Source organism: Anoplophora glabripennis, unplaced genomic scaffold, assembly GCF_000390285.2.
Source record: "Anoplophora glabripennis isolate ALB-LARVAE unplaced genomic scaffold, Agla_2.0 scaffold472, whole genome shotgun sequence".
NCBI classification, from domain to species: Eukaryota; Metazoa; Arthropoda; class Insecta; order Coleoptera; family Cerambycidae; genus Anoplophora; species Anoplophora glabripennis.
Window position 1 is genome coordinate 394,087 of NW_019416729.1, and position 16,425 is coordinate 410,511.

A 16,425-nucleotide genomic window follows, 5' to 3' on the forward strand; every position below is an offset into this window, starting at 1 on the left:
CTGAGTATATAAAACCAATTTAGAGCTGACTTTTTCTCTAATATGATTTAAATTTAACTATTATTGAGACACTTTTTACTCAGACTTAGTTTTTAATTAAATAAATATTGAGTGCAGTGAACTCATGAACAATTAATTAGGACATACAGTTGAAATTAATTCACATCTGTGCGCCTCCTCCTGTCTTGTCTGAAACCAGCCAGCTGAGACCCGCCATCGCCGGCTAAGGCCTCTTCTCCTGGCAATCACGCTTTTCTGGAGCATCTAACGGGCTCCTATCAACTGTGGTCCAGGTTACAAAAGTAATATGTAAGTGGTGCCATCTTCACGGCACCATTCAAATTACTCGAAATTAATATACATTTAAACTCACTCAGTTATGAGTACATGTATTCTGACTTAGGTATAAGTGCACTAAATGCGAGTTTACGTGAGCAATTTATTAAAAAAATACCTATATTTGAGTGAAATTACTCAGTTTTGGTTTAAATATAATCACAAATAGTGATGTAAATGGTAAAATGACAAATTGTTACTTACATAAATTACTGTAAAATTACCGTAATATTACGCACCGTGAGATAACGGATGTAATTTATGTAATTTTTGTAACTTACGTATATTACGTAATTTACTGTAATTAATGTTAATTTACGCTTAATTTTAAATATCGCGCCATTTTCAATTTTGACATTTAAGGTTTTATAACCTTTCTTTTATTTTAGCAATATTAGCATTCATTCTGAAGAGTATGGTGATAGTGAGGATGAGGACCAGGATTATACAAGCTCTAATAGCTGTTTTACATTGACAATTTATTCATGAATAAATTAACGAANAAATTTTCACTCTATTACTGTGAGTGCAACTGAGTGAAACTATTGCATAAGAAATGAGTGAGTTTTACTCAAATCCGAGTTACTGCTAACTATCAAGTGAGTGACTCTATCCTGAGTATATAAAACCAATTTAGAGTTGACTTTTTCTCTAATATGATTTAAATTTAACTATTATTGAGACACTTTTTACTCAGACTTGGTTTTTAATTAAATAAATATTGAGTGCAGATATAAATCACTCATGAATAATTAATTAGGACATACAGTATTGAAATTAATTCACATCCGTGCGCCTCCTCCTGTCTTGGCTGAAACTCGCCAGCTGAGACCCGCCGTTGCCGGCTAAGGCCTGTTCTCCTGGCGATCACGCTTTTCTGGAGCATCTAACGGGCTCCAATTAACTGTGGTCGAGATTACAGAAGTAATATGTAAGTGGTGCCATCTTCACGGCGCTATTCAAATTACTCGAAATTAATATACATTTAAACTCGCTCAGTTATGAGTACATGTACTCTGACTTAGGTATAAGTGCACCAAATGCGAGTTTACGTGAAGAATTTATTTAAAAAATACCTATATTTGAGTGAAATTACTCAGTTTTAGTTTAAATATAATCACAAATGATCAAAATGACCAATATTCATTCACTTCTTCACCTTTATTGCTCTTACTCACACCAATGTTTTTACAGTATATACAACGAGAAATGTCCTTTATTTTTTTGTCTTTCTGTCTAGAAAATAAAATGGGAAAGGCCTAAGTTTTAGGATATCTTTTGTTATCTCAAGTACATACGTAAGTAAAAATGGTATTTAGGAAATATAAACTAAACTAAGATTTTTTTAAATGAACCATATCTGTCGCTTTTTGGAATCTCCTGCATACGCATGTCATATATGTATTTTCTTTCATAATTTTCACAATGATTTGTTTTATTTAATGACCCTACGCATTGGATAAAGTGAAGGGAGCTATGGAATTTGTGCATACTTATGCAACATCTAATTGTATCATTTCCAAAAAGTTCACCATATTTTCGTAGGTAGCACAGCAAAAGAGATAGAAATGGTAGTCATGTTATGTATAACCCTGTACATAAAAAAAAGATTTTGCTTTTTGTTTGCCAGGAAACGAGCTGTTCCCAGTCTGGAAACTTTGCCGAACCCCCACTTTATCGTGGGGTAGAGATCTTTTACTTGCCTACCATTGTTTAGACAATGGTACAATGATTTTACATTCTCTTCGAGGGACAGTCGAAGTTCCTATACAAACCTCGCCTAAATTTGTGAATCCACCGACATATAGGCCGCTAGAAGGTGAAACCTTCTCTGGATGGTCGCCTATCCAAGTACTAACCGCGATCAGCGTTGCTTGACTTTTCATATCGATGCTATGAATGCGTTAGACCGCACTCGCCATCAACAAAAAAGTTGCAATGGAAATAATAGAACGTTTATGAAACTATTTTATAATTATTGTAGTTTACTATTTTTTTAATTATATGTAAATGTTTTATTACACGTGTCGTAAAGAACTACACTGTTATATAAACTGTGCCTATTTACGCATTTTGAAGAGTCTTGGAAGTGTTTATATCAACAAATATTTTGCAAATGTTACTCCAGTTTCCCTAAAACAACAGGTTGCTAGTTGAGTTTTAACTTCAAATACGCTCTGAAGAAGACTACGATGTATCTTTCGAAACGTACAAAGATGTTTGTTCGATAATATGACACAACTGTCACATTCAGACTTTGATATGTTCTACTACCATGTTACTTGTTTATTTATTATATTGCATTTGTTGTTATTGAAACGTAGGAAGCTAGATCCTTCCTAATAATCCATTTCCTTGTCACTATCAAGTTACGACAATTTTTAACACATTTAATCTTGTAATAAACAAAGCTTTCTCTTCTCTCAACGAATTAATTACTAAAGAAGTAAACACATTTTTATAAAAAAATATCCTGCGACTTCGTCATTCAGTGTACCTGTTATATTTAGACCATTTATCTCTGCCCGCTAGGCAAAAATAAAAACAAAAAGTTTAACGGCTTTTAAACTTGGCAATAATCCCCTATAACATTGACATAAAGTGTATTTTTATCCGATTATATCGGTTCTAATTTTACTTTTCGGTTTACATTCGAAAGTTTCAAGAGGTTAAAAAAATTGATTGTTTTCTTTGGCCGCCGGATGAGATGTTAAAACGAGCGATCGGTCACTTATTAGATGCGTGAACACATGTTTCCAATTTTTTTTTTTATTTTGAAAATCTGATGCAACAACGCAACCGATTTAAAAACTTTTATTTTTTAATGATGGTCATTTGTTTACCGTTAATATGACAACCGACAGCGAGTAATTGTTTCTTGTCTTCATATTGTCCATATAAATATCAGTTATATAACAGCTGGTTTTTACTTAAAAACACATTGACAGTATCTTTCCAAAATACACTTTAATTAAAAAAAGACGTAAACAACACGTGTCCAGGATAAGTGAAATCACTTTTGCAAGGTACAAAGAATGTTGGTATTGAAAATTGACCTAGAATTCAGCAATGCTTGCTCGTCAAAAAAAGATTTGTCAAGATTTTAAATCTGTAAAACCTTGTAAATTTTCAAACTGTGCAAAATTCAATGTCTCATTATTACAATATTTTTTGCTTGATTTCAGATACGCTTGTAAAGACCCCTTCTGTATTCTAAAATACCACAGTGTTAAGAATTGTTGAGTAACTGCAAAAATAATGTCTTAGTCGTACTTTTTACTTATTTTTAGATTTTCCTCAGATTTAAAACGTATAGGGTTAAAAAAGGTTAAGCTTTTTCTGTAATTAAATATTATTATCTTTTCGACTGATGAAGTAATTGAATAAAAAAAAGTATAAAAACATATTGTACTTTATTTAGAATTTTATAAATTTTTTATAGTACATACCTGTTTTATCTTTCCCAAATACGTCCCTGTATACTTTATATCAGAGGTATTTGACACAAAATAGTAGCACAGTTGCTTTTGAAAACTTGAAAAAATATTTCATATCAATGAGACTAGTATTTTAATTTTTTATTATACAGGATGTTAAAAGTTTGACTGCCTTAAGACGATAGAATACATTAAAATAAACCAAAAAACCTTATATGACATGGATCCTAAATTTCGGAGAAAAAAATTATCAAAATCTCTTGATGTACAAAGTTCGATTAATTAAGGAATATTGACATAACTGCGTGTATAGAATAAAATACAATGTTTATCACTTTTTTGAACTTCTTTATGCTTAATTCTATAATATAATAAAGGCAATCTGTTTTTACTATTTTCTTTTCTTCAATATAATTTGGGTTTCGATCATAGTTTGACTTTTAGTTTAGCTTTTCCATCATAGTTTGGCTGTTCCATTATAGTTTGGCTTTCTAGCAGTTGCAGTTCTGTCTGTTATGCAAAATAAAGCTATAGGTGTAAGATAAGGTGTTTCATATGGCCAATATATTTCATATATTAGTCCAGTTACTCAAGGTTTTTACCCCCGAATTCTTTATAACTGAACCGATTGACGTGAAATTTTGACTGAATGTGGGGAATGCCTCAAGAAACAAAACTTATATAGTGCCGAAGTGTGCTTTTGCCCTGGGGGTGGTTCCCACCCCTTCTTGTGGGTGGAAATTTTTACGCCCAAAATAACCGCAGGAATCGATAGAGGAGTCAATTTTAAGTAACAAATGTTATATAAAGTTTTTTGGATAATCCAATACTTTCCGAGTAATTCGTCATTGAAAATGTAGATTTTTTACTGAAAAAGTGCTTCTTTTCGGACAGTTTTTTGCAAATAACTCTGAAACCATTGGATTTAATGAAAAAGTTGTAATGAACAAAAAGAAAGGTAATAAAAAACCAAATCTAATGGCATTATTTTGTTTTTCTCTAATTGCAATATAAACCGAGTTATGGATTTTTAAACATTATTAGTTAGCTAAAAACTAAATTGGAACCAGAAAAGTACTTTGAAAAACCTTTAAAATGATCTGTTTTAAAAGTCTTTAGAATCAAAATTAACGGAAATATGTTCGAAATAACATGATAGTCTCATTTTTTTTTAAGAAAAAATTAATAAACAAATCAGTGCCTTTGGCGACAGAATTAAAATTAAATGCAATCCATTTGCAGATTTCTTCATTTATGTTCTAAGAATATGTTCTGGGTCTTTGGCTCACTTACAAAGCATGATTTTGAAAAAAAACATAATTTTTGAAAAAATTAATTTTTCTAATTTCTGAAAAAAATTCGATTTTTACGCTGTAACTTAAAAATTAAAATGTGTACGAAAAAAATACAAGAGTAAAAAAATTTAGCTTTATTTTTGCTGAAGATTTTGCTCTACAATTAATATTAATCGAGATGTCGCCATTTTAAGTTATCATATGAATGACAGAGCCACCCTTTTCAAGCCCTTTAAACCCTTCAAACTTAAAAATGAAGGGCTTTGTGCGATTAAAAATCTTAAAAAGTAAGAAAGTTATCGTCAAAAATATAAACACGTGTATAGGTGATAATTTTAGGAAAATTTAGGTCAAACAAGAATTTTGAAGCATTTAGATCTTTTTTGTATATATACGTACTTAGTATGTGTATATTCGAATAATCCAGTACTATATTATAACTACTATATTATAATAAGGGAATAAATGTTTATTTAATACGAATGCACATTTAAAATGTTTCTACTCTCTCAATAATATTTTTTCATTTTATTTTCGAAAGAAGTGGTATTTTTCAAGGGTTGAAAAGTTGCAATCGATAAAAAAGATTTTTTTTTAATCAAGAAATCAATTTTAATTTGATAAAAATGCATGATTAAAACGTTTCAAGTTGAAAAAAAATTGTTTTATTATTTTCATCCAAAGGGGTGGTTTTTAAAGTTTTTTCCGGGTTGAAAAGTTGGGATACATTAAGTTTCATGTTAGATAGCACATGAAATTACTCATACTGCACAAATAAAACAGATTTGATTACATAAAATGTTTAAATTTGTATTTTTTCTTTTTTTCCAATAAGGAGTGGTTTTCACCCCTTAAGAACAAAAAGCACACCTAGCGCATATATAGGTTTTGAAGTGGGGGGTAAGATGAGCCTAATTCAAAATTTTGAGAAAAATCGATGCAGTTATAAAAAATTCGGAGGTATTACTATATATTCAGCTAGAGTAACTGGGCTATATCTATAATATCGCTTCCTGTTCTCATTATTTATTCGATGCAATGTCACACTACATTTGTTCGTTTTTAATTTTCGAGTAGAAATATATTATTTTAGGTACTTCTGTAATAGTGTCAACATCTTTTACCAATTTGTTTCATTCCGGCTTGGTTGTCGCCTATCGTTTTCACATAATGGGCGAATTAGCCTTATCAGGAACTGCACTGCAGAACTAAACGACCGACTTTGACAAAGCACAGCCATTATTGTATTTTGCTGTTCTGTTGATAGTGGCTTATCTAATGCGATTAGGGGAACGGAAGTGTTGAATATCCATTTCCTAATAGCTTTTTAATCGTGCGAATAATATGCCTGCAATTAAGTCGGTGTGCCTAGGTATTTTTAATTTGTTGCAGTTTGTTGCACTGCTGTGGTCTTATCGTGTAAATTGTTCATTTGACAAAATGCTTTCAGTTCATGTCATACGTAGATAACTTGCAGTGGCTCTAGAACTACTCGTTTTTCAAAAAAAGTCTCGGAGATTTTTTTTCTAGAAATACAATTTCAATACAAATTAATCATGGCAATTCCAAAAAAAATATGGCGTGAAATTTTGAATTTTTCTATGGATATGGCGTAGACAAAAAATTGCGCGCTAAGTATTTATTTCTATCTAAAAGTGTAAGTAGTTTTTTGCGAAACGAGTAGTTCTAAAGTTATGTTAGGTTTAATATACAGAATATTGAGACTTAAAAAGCAATAAACTGAAAATCGTTCGTTTTTTCATATTAAGTGAATGATATCTCTCGTTTTTCAGGTAAAATGAAAGCTATCTTTTTTCAAATATACACAAGGATACACCATAAGGAGCTGGAAGTAGTGACAATAATTGCAAAATATTCAATGACGTCGCAATTCTGCAATTTTTACTGAAAGTAACACTCGGTATCTCCGCCACTGGTACACGTATTTATATCCGAATTCAGTTGATTTTTACCATTAATTAGGTAAATGATTAGTCTAAGTTTCACCTTTCTATATCAAATGTCTTTAGAAATAACTGAGAAAAGTGATTTTCTTTATTTCAGTACCGTATATCTCAAGAACCATTGATTTGCCGACTGATTATAAATCTTTTTAGCTTAGAATCATTCAAAGAATTATCGATGCACTTAATTAACACCCTGTATATAAAGGCAAAAAAGATAGGAGGATTAGAATTTTTTTAGGAAACTTTTTTCTAAATTCAGAATTAAAAAATTACCAAGGTAGCCATTAATATACCAAGGTAGTCGTACATAATAATACTACCTAAAATCTAACATTTGATTTACTTAGTAAATCTTACGTATTGGTGTCTTCAAATGTGAGTGAAAGTTTCTATAGCAAGTTTCTAATAAATATACAGGTTGTTTCAAATTCGCTTCTCACTACAGGGATCTCGGAAACGTTAAGAGCTACGAAGTAGCTTAAATAGGGGCAAAGTTTCGTAGTCAGGGGACCAACAATATGCCTTTAAAAAATCGAGACTAACATCATTAGTTTTCGAAATATTTGAAAAAAAAAACGAAATTTTGGAAATTGGTTTTTGTTTAATTTAAGCCTTGTTTGAGGAGATATTGAAAAACGAAGAACGCTTTCTCATGGCCACTGTCTGTCCTCTATCGAATGGCATAATCAATTTTTATATGTAACGTTTCCTCTCTCCAAGACCATCATCAACTTAATTTTTTTAAATACGACCCTGGAAATTTTATTACATTTTTTGCAAGCCTTCAAGACCCCCAATACTGTATTGCCTCAGCCCTAACCAGATTCAAACGTTTTGTCTCGAAAAATTCATCTTCAGTGTATTCGTTCAAAATTTATCTATAGTCTGTTTAAAAATGAAAGAGAGTAATAAAAGCTCATTATGTATGCAAATCGTAAATAAATGTAGTACTGGTGCTTATATTCAATATTTTTATATTATGCATTTTCGGTATAGATGAGATCTACTTTTATCAAAACTTTGTGCGATCGGACTGTACTAAATTGTAGCAGGTAGCTAACATTTAATCCCCGACAATCCGTCTTTGTCTATGCCGCTTCAATTTCTCGGTCCATTTCTCTTATAAGTAAACAATATAAAAACAGCATTTCAAAACATGAGGCTACTTTAAGCATCATAACCGGGTTAAGAGGGTTTTTAGTAATTCAAATAAAATTATTCAATATTATTATCAAAATATTTATTTAAATTTAATGAATAGACTTTTATTCCACACAAAAATATATGTATTTTGAAAATTCAAATTATGGTGAGTAAATGTAGTGTTGTATAAATGTACAATAAAGAAAATAAAAAAGTAGGTATATTAAAATTCATCCTCTGAATATTCTGATGAATTATCTTCGTCTCCTAGATTGATAACGATAGGTTCCACAGTAACGTCAATTAAATTATCGAGTTCCCACATTTTCTCCTCTTCTTTTTGTACATGATGTATACATCTTTGCCAGTTATCTGCAGTTACTCGTTCCAAGGAATTTTTTAACAAAATTTTCACGTCACTTAATTTAAACGTCGTATTATTTCGCGCTACATCTCCTTTTACCTGCGCCCAGACTAATTCGATTGGGTTAAGTTCACAGTGATAAGGTGGTAACCGTAGTACCGTTATTTGGCGATTTGTTGCCATTTCATCGATAACATATTTTTTCTGATCTTTATTAAGATTGACAAGTGTCAAAAGTTCCTTTTTCACCATATTTGTTTCAAAAGAAATGTTTTTTCCGGATAACCATTGAATTATATCGGCTTTCCTCCAAGCAGTCGTAGGCGTCCGCTCGGTCTGCCGTGAATGGTAACTGGCATTATCCATGACAATTACAGACCCCGGAGGAATAAGATCCAACATCTGTGTAAAATACTCTTCGAAAACATCTGCGTTCATGTCTTCGTGATAGTCACCTGTATTTTTAGATTCAAATAAAAGTAAACCGCCATCTACAAAACCACTGGCACTACCTATATGTGTCACTATTAATCTTCGCCCTTTACCTGAAGGTGCCTTGAACCCTGTTGAAAGTCCATCCAAAAATGCTTGTCGAAAACTTTTTACATTTTTATCTTGCCATACTTTTGTTACAGTATATCCCTCGTTGACCCAAGTTTCGTCTAGATAATAAATATTCCTCCCTTCGTCACGGAATTTTCTAATTGATCTTAAGTAGGATCTTCGCCAACAAATAATTTCATCTTTATCGATAAGAACTGACTTCCTGTTCTGCTTTTCCCAGCAAAAATTCAACTCTCGTAAGACGGCCCATAATTTGCTTCTACTGATTTTTGGCAAATCGTTGTCCTCTGAAAGTTCACTTAAAATTTTGTTTAGCGTTGGTATTTCTTTTTTAAAATAAAATGAGTGTACATTAGTCACTAAACACAAGTCGAATTTTACTCTACTGCACTAGCACGTCTTCGTATATTCAGCTCTAAGACTGGATTGATCTGTCACAATACACTGGCTCCTGCCCTATGATGTATCCAGTAAAATATACTAATGTACACCCATTACCTGTTAGCATTAATGTTACCCGATAATTACCTGAAACGAAATATTAGCACGCCCATGGCCGGTTCTTATCTCGGGGTTTCATTACTCTCTTTCATTTCCAAACAGACTATAAATTTTTTATTTAGATTTCTTTGTTTATTGAATTATCGTACACTGTAAGTGTCGTTAGACCCTATGATATCCATCTTGTTATTTAAACTATTATCACCACGCGCTACAATGGAACAATTATTATTATTAACTATTACCATCACTAGGTCATACATAATCAATAAGTTTTGCGTTAAAATTAAAACATTGTTAAAATTTTAATTTTATTATGACGAATTCTTAAAAATGCTTATGAACAACCAAAACGCCAACTGAATATTATTCTTTAAAAGATTTCAGTAAATGTTCAAAAACATGTTCGTTTTGGTAAAGATTAAAAATACTGATTATAGGGTAGCTTCCCTGAGAAATAAACCGATATTAGATCAAGTTAGCTTAGTACAATGTTATTTCTCTATAAGTTATCAGCTTTCACAAATAGTTTTTGTTTAATTTTTTAAGGTAATTTCGCAATTTTTTAAATGCAGCAATTGAAACAAGTATATCGGGAGTCCCAGAATATATGGGCAATCTCTCGGATTTATACAGGGGACGTCAAAATACAAGCCCCTAAATGACACCCCTGAAAATCAATTTTTTTTAAATAATTTTTAAAATACTTTGTGTAATTTAATTATTTTTAATACGATGGACAACAGATAAGACTCCTTAAAAATTGATCCATGAAAGCAATTTGGTTTATTTGGTTTGCCAGGGACGGACTAGCTAGAGCGCTTTAATGTAGTTTTTTTTACACCCTTTACGATAAAAACACTAAAATAATACTTTTAGATAGCTTGAACCTTACACTAAAAAAGGCACTCTTGGTTGATATCGATAAAATGAATTGTTTTCAAGAAAAAACTAATTTTATTTAATATGACTTTTATTACATAATTTTGTGTGTTCAACATGAGCTCCTTCTAATGTTATGTATTCCCTAGTTCTGCGAATTGAAGATTGTTGAAGCCTTTGTTGTCTATTAAAAAATAATTAAATTACACAAAGTATTTTAAAAGTTATTAAAAAAAATCGATTTTCAGGGGTATCTTTTAGAGGCCTGTTTTTTGACATCCCCTGTATAAATCCGAGCGATTGCCCTCATATTCTGGGACACCCTGTATATTTTTAAAGTAAGTAATATTGCGACTAAAAAACATTTGCATTTTCTCTTTATCTCTACCAACCAAAAAAAATTTGGCCAAAAAGCAAAAGTATTTATGGCGATTTTAGCGAGCTATATATTTTAAGTAAATATTTATGTTCGGCTACCAAAAATGTCTCCATGTCAATTTTTATTGAAATTTCTAAGAAAAAGGAAACTTTTCTTGAAGGTCGATAATTTATAAAGCGAAATTTTCTTATTATTAAGGTTACGTTATCTCGCTCTAAATCGCTCTGTTTTTGCACATCCTGTATAGATATTTAAAAAACAAAAATAAAAGAGCCTACCTTCTTTTATTACATTTTTAATACATTTACAAATGTCTCTGATTTGTTCATCAGAGGCGTGCAGGAGGGATAAATTTTCATATTAAATTGAAAAAAACGTAAATGTTATTGATTTTTAATATTTTGCAATGCAGCATTGAAAATATTGGATATTCTCATTACTTCAGGAGATATTTTAATTAATGAAAGTCGTGTAATTATTTAAAAATAGATGCTGACAAATCCTTACCTTTTTTACGGTACATATTTTGAAGCAATGCCCAAAACCATAATGAAGTACTTTGTATTACATTATTGTAAATACCTGAGTTTAATTATTTTTATTGGTGGATGTTATTATCCGGAAGCAACAAATGTCATAAAAGATAAAGTTAAAAAAAGGTTTTGAATATTAAATTATGTAGTAATAAAATAAAGGATAGGTGAGAGATGTAGAAAGTTACGCGAAAAGTAGTAAATTAGTTTAGTTATACAACTTCGACGCGATTAACGATCAGATTTGGCGAGGACGGCAGAAGCGATGCGCCAAGTCGTAACACTATTTTGAATTCAGTACGACATTGGCATGGATATGATTTAGGTACTTACTGAATATTGAGTGCTCAAGAATTTTCGCTTATGTTGACCTATTTTTTATATTATCATAATTTTTTGCGTATGGTGAACACAATACTGTTTGTTATTTACTCAAAAATATGTGATGTATTCTAATAAATTTACCGAAACATTAAAACGGATAAGTTGAAATTTTTTTAAATATACCTATTTTAGAGAGTGGTTTTTAGTGAAACGAATGTACTGGGTACTCATCAGCGCATTTACATTTTGTATCTATTTGTTGTGCTTTTTTTTTTAATTAGTCCTTCTTGCATATCACTGATATCTTTAATATTAAGATTATTTGATCCTAAAATAATATGTTAGAGCCCCCTATAACATACCTGAAAATGCAAGTTGACCTTCAAATGACCTCTAAGGTTGACTTTTGTGTCAAGGTTAAGGTCACCATCGAATGTCCCCCTCAGAACTCTACAACTTTTGTATAAAAAGTTTTTCTTGAAAGTGCTTTCCTAAGAAGATATTGCAATGCGTTATTTAAAATGAGACTGTATAGCTTTGATATTTTAATATACATACATACATACAGAAAGTTTGCACCATATGGGAAAAACCTTTATATATAAATTTAATAAATTCCTTCGATTGTCAGTAGTCTCTGCATGCCGTCAAATCAAAATAGCGCCCATCGAACTTCATAAAACGTGTGTTATATACAAGGATCAGACGAAAACTGCAAATCAGCCCAAAAGTAAAGTACCCTTATTTTCAATCCTACGGAAAAATGTTAAAGAAAATTTATTTCCCTGTGTTTGCACCAACTTCGTTCTTATTTTCTACACCATTTTTTATAACGGCCTTATTAGTTCCTGATTCAACTTGTTTTCAGGAATTATAATGTTTCTTGTTTTGAAGCGTACTAAAAAAACATGACTTTAGTAATTGTTGTTTTCGCTTTTTCAGTAAAATCAACTGATACATTATATTCGGTCTAATCTTTCAGAGGAAAATAACTTTTCTTCATAAGATTTTGTTGAAAATAAAGGTACTTTACTCTTGGGCCGATTTGCAGTTTTCGTCTGCTCCTCGTATATAACACACGTTTTATGAAGGTCGATGGGTGCTATTTTAATTTGACGACATGCAGAGACAATTGACAATCGAAGCAATTTATTAAATTTATACATAAAGTTTTTTCCCATATGGTGCAAACTTTTTGGATAGCGCTGTATGTATCTGTGTCTGTGTCTGTGTATGTGTCTGTGTATGTGTCTGTGTCTGTGTGTATGTATCTGTGTCTCTGTGTCTGTGTGTGCCAGTGTGTGTGTCTGTGTCTGTGTGTGTGTTTGTGTGTGTCTGTGTGTGTGTCTGTGTCTGTGTATGTGTCTGTGTGTGGGTCTGGGTCTGAGTCTGGGTCTAGGTCTTAGTCTGGGTCTGGGTCTGGGTCGGTGTCGGTGTCGGTGTCTGTGTCTGTGTCTGTGTCTGTGTCTGTGTCTTTGTCTGTGCCTGTGTTTGACGAAAGCCATTTCCCATAAGGATCCTGCAGGTTCATTTAGACTAGTATTTAGATTGAATCGTGTTCAGTGTACTTTGTAGTCCAAAATAAAATGCTGGTTAATCGTTCATTCTCCATCATTTTCACGATATATACAATTATCCGGTCATGACCCTTGGAAGATCATATTTGCAAAAATAACAATCCATATTATCATTTTGATAACAGCGACATGACATCTGTAAACCTCCAAAAGGCATTTCTGATGTTAAATTCGAGATCAACAACTTCAAAAACCTCTTGAGTATTATTGTTTTGAAAATATCGACTCCTTTTTACTTTGACATTCTCGATATGACAGCTGTCGGCTGTCAAGAGTGATTTTCAACTTCAAATTTAGAATTATCACGCCCAAAAGCCTCGAAAAACCAATTCATTCTGACATTTTGACAGCGTCGATATGACAGCTGTCAACTGTCAAGAGAAAAACCACTTACCAGCAATATTATCCAAGATCTCGAGTTGCTTCGTCAATATGTCAATATTTCACCGTTTTGGCAGCTGTCAACTGTCAAATTTTTTTTAATCTCTGTTTCGTAATCAGCGACCCCAAAAACATAAAGATCCATGGCGGAAATGTCACTGCTTTCTCATCAAAAATGTGTCGACTGGTCTTTGTAGCATCTACTGCTTTTTTAAGTCTCCTTTCATTATAGCAAAAAAATGTATCTAACAAGAGTAACTGTATCTACGTAGCATAATACATGACACGAGGACATTATCGAATCGAACAATAAATCCAATCAGTGCCCCATCTAATCCCAATCTAGCCGGAGTGTCTCCAACAAAGCCCCCCCCCCCGACAAGTTTTCGCCGAAAAAATGATTCCACACTGATAGAATTATTTATTTTTTCCCATCAACCAGTAATATCTTTATTCACGCTCGGCTGGAATCTTATCAGTAACCATAGCGACATATTTCTGCGCTAAAGGGCCTTGCGAGCAGATTCGCTTTTTTCATTTCCTGTTTCCGGTTCGCAAATCGACTTTATTTAATTTCTTTTCGATGCGGAGACGGCCCGCCCCCGAACCCCGGTTAGGAGCACTCGCAGGAGTGGGTGGGCTAAAACGGGAAGTACCCCAGTTTGGATGGAATTATTTAATTAATTAAATTTGAGAACGAGGAACTGGGCCAAGAGAGAAGAAATTATTTTTATTCCACTGCATTAAGGAGAGTGGAAAGTTAGCGCGTGGTGGAGTAAGCGAAACAGTTTTAAGTAGACAATTTATTTAATTAACTTAACACCGAGAAGGGTTTTAAATAATTAGAGATAAAAATTCACTGGATTAGTGTGCGAATATGTCAAGCAGCGGCGGCGATACTGGGAGTTAGTTACCGTTTTCTGTATTAACCCATTAATACCTAGCGTGCCAATTATGGTACAGTAAAACACGTCTTAGGAATTAATTTGTATTGCCAAATTTAAAGCACCTACAAGTATGCTATTGTCTCTGTACTAAAACTTACAATTATCTCATAATTAAATATTTTCTCTAGACAAGAGAGCTGTATTTGGTGCTATCTTATTTTGCGGGTGAAAAATGAGTTACAAAAAGTTGTAAGTATATATTTTTGATAATGTAACTATGTATATGTGGATATAACTATTTAGTTTACTGAAATTATTAGTAAATATTGGAAAAATGTTAGTTTGGATTAATCTAAAGTTGTTTATATGTGTTTACCGGACAGTTTACGTCACCGTGCCATAAAAGGTACGCTAGGCAAATAGGTTCTATTTTTCTTCTCAGTTTGACTGCTGCAGAAATTGCAAAATTATTTGAAAATAACGAGTTTTGGGGAGACGATCCTATTGATAAAGTGTATATTGTACCTCCCACGAATATTCGGATAAAGATTCTGTCGAAAACAGAGGAGGGATGATGGATAATAATCTGTCAGAGAAACAGCTTCAAGCACAAGCAGAAGCAGTGACGGTAAGGAGCAGGGTAATTGGTGGAGAAAGTGAGACAATTTTAGTTACTGAAGAACTTGCACCTGTGGAAAAGAATGAAGAATAGGCTCAATATCAATAAAAAACGTTCGTTTTCATGGAAAATGTCATGATTTGGATGAATCGGATGAAATTTTTCCAGAACAAGATTAGGTACTCTACTTTCCGAGGCATGACAGTTGTAATATTTTTGAGTTATTTATAGACGGTGAATTTGACTTTGCTTTTGCCGAAATAGATTCAATTCTTGTAACAAGATGAAGAGATAATTCAGTGGTAATGGTAGCTTCAATTCTCTTTATCTTCTGACAACTGCTAACAGATACTCAGCTGCTGAGACCCAGACTAATGTCATTTGTAAATATAGTAACTTTATGGGCGGTACGGATCAAATGGACGCTAATAGCAACGTTTACAGAATAGGCATCCTAGGTAAGAAATGGTGGTGGGCGATATTTACCTGGCTGATTGACACAAGCATACAAAATGCGTGGATACTTGCCAAAAGCACAGGTCATAAAGTTTCTCAACTTCTGTTTAGAAGAGAAATCGCTCAGTGTTATTTGACCAAGTATCAAGTAACTCCTAAGGGTGCTGGTCGTTCTTCCTCTGCATCTGCTAAGAGCCGTGTTCATAACAGTATACAATTGGATCGTATGGACCATGGACGTATGGTCGAGTCTGTACCAGATGGAAAACCCAGGCGGTGCACGGGGCAGGCTCATACAGAAAAATCAAGTGCTGTTCGCACGCAGTGCAAGAAATGCAATGTAGGCCTGTGTGTATCCTGTTTTTCACCATTTCATGGTAGAAATTAAAATCATTGTTTTGCTTTTATTTTTATTATTTTGACTTTTCCTATCTGCCTAGCGTGACATATATGGTACACCTTGTATTTTTTTAAATAAAATAAAAAACAAAAAATTATCCGATCAACTGTGTTTATGGACATACGTTCGATAAAAAAAAATGAAATTTGCAAAAAAAATAATTCAGGCAATAATGGGTTAAGGCCGGCGTTTTATGGACAAGAAATTGCACTTTTAGTAAAGATTTCTTTAACTAGTAACATCGTAGTGTCATGATATTCTAATTTGAAACGATAAATGAATAAACAGCATAACGTAATGTTGGAAATTTAGACATATTTGCGGTAGAAAAAATAGAGAAAAACTGACAACAGGGATGTGAAATACTAGACATGAGAAAA

At 32.6% G+C, this 16,425-nt stretch overlaps 1 protein-coding gene across 1 annotated transcript; it reads left to right on the forward strand.

Annotated features, from left to right (window-relative positions):
* Window positions 1-15,607: 15,607 nt before the first annotated feature.
* Window positions 15,608-15,985, forward strand: LOC108909446 (piggyBac transposable element-derived protein 3-like; the record flags this gene model as incomplete). Its single annotated transcript, XM_018713785.1, has 1 exon — window positions 15,608-15,985. A coding segment is annotated over exon 1 (378 nt), but the record flags the coding sequence as incomplete, so codon positions are not given.
* Between the last annotated feature and the right edge of the window lie 440 nt (window positions 15,986-16,425).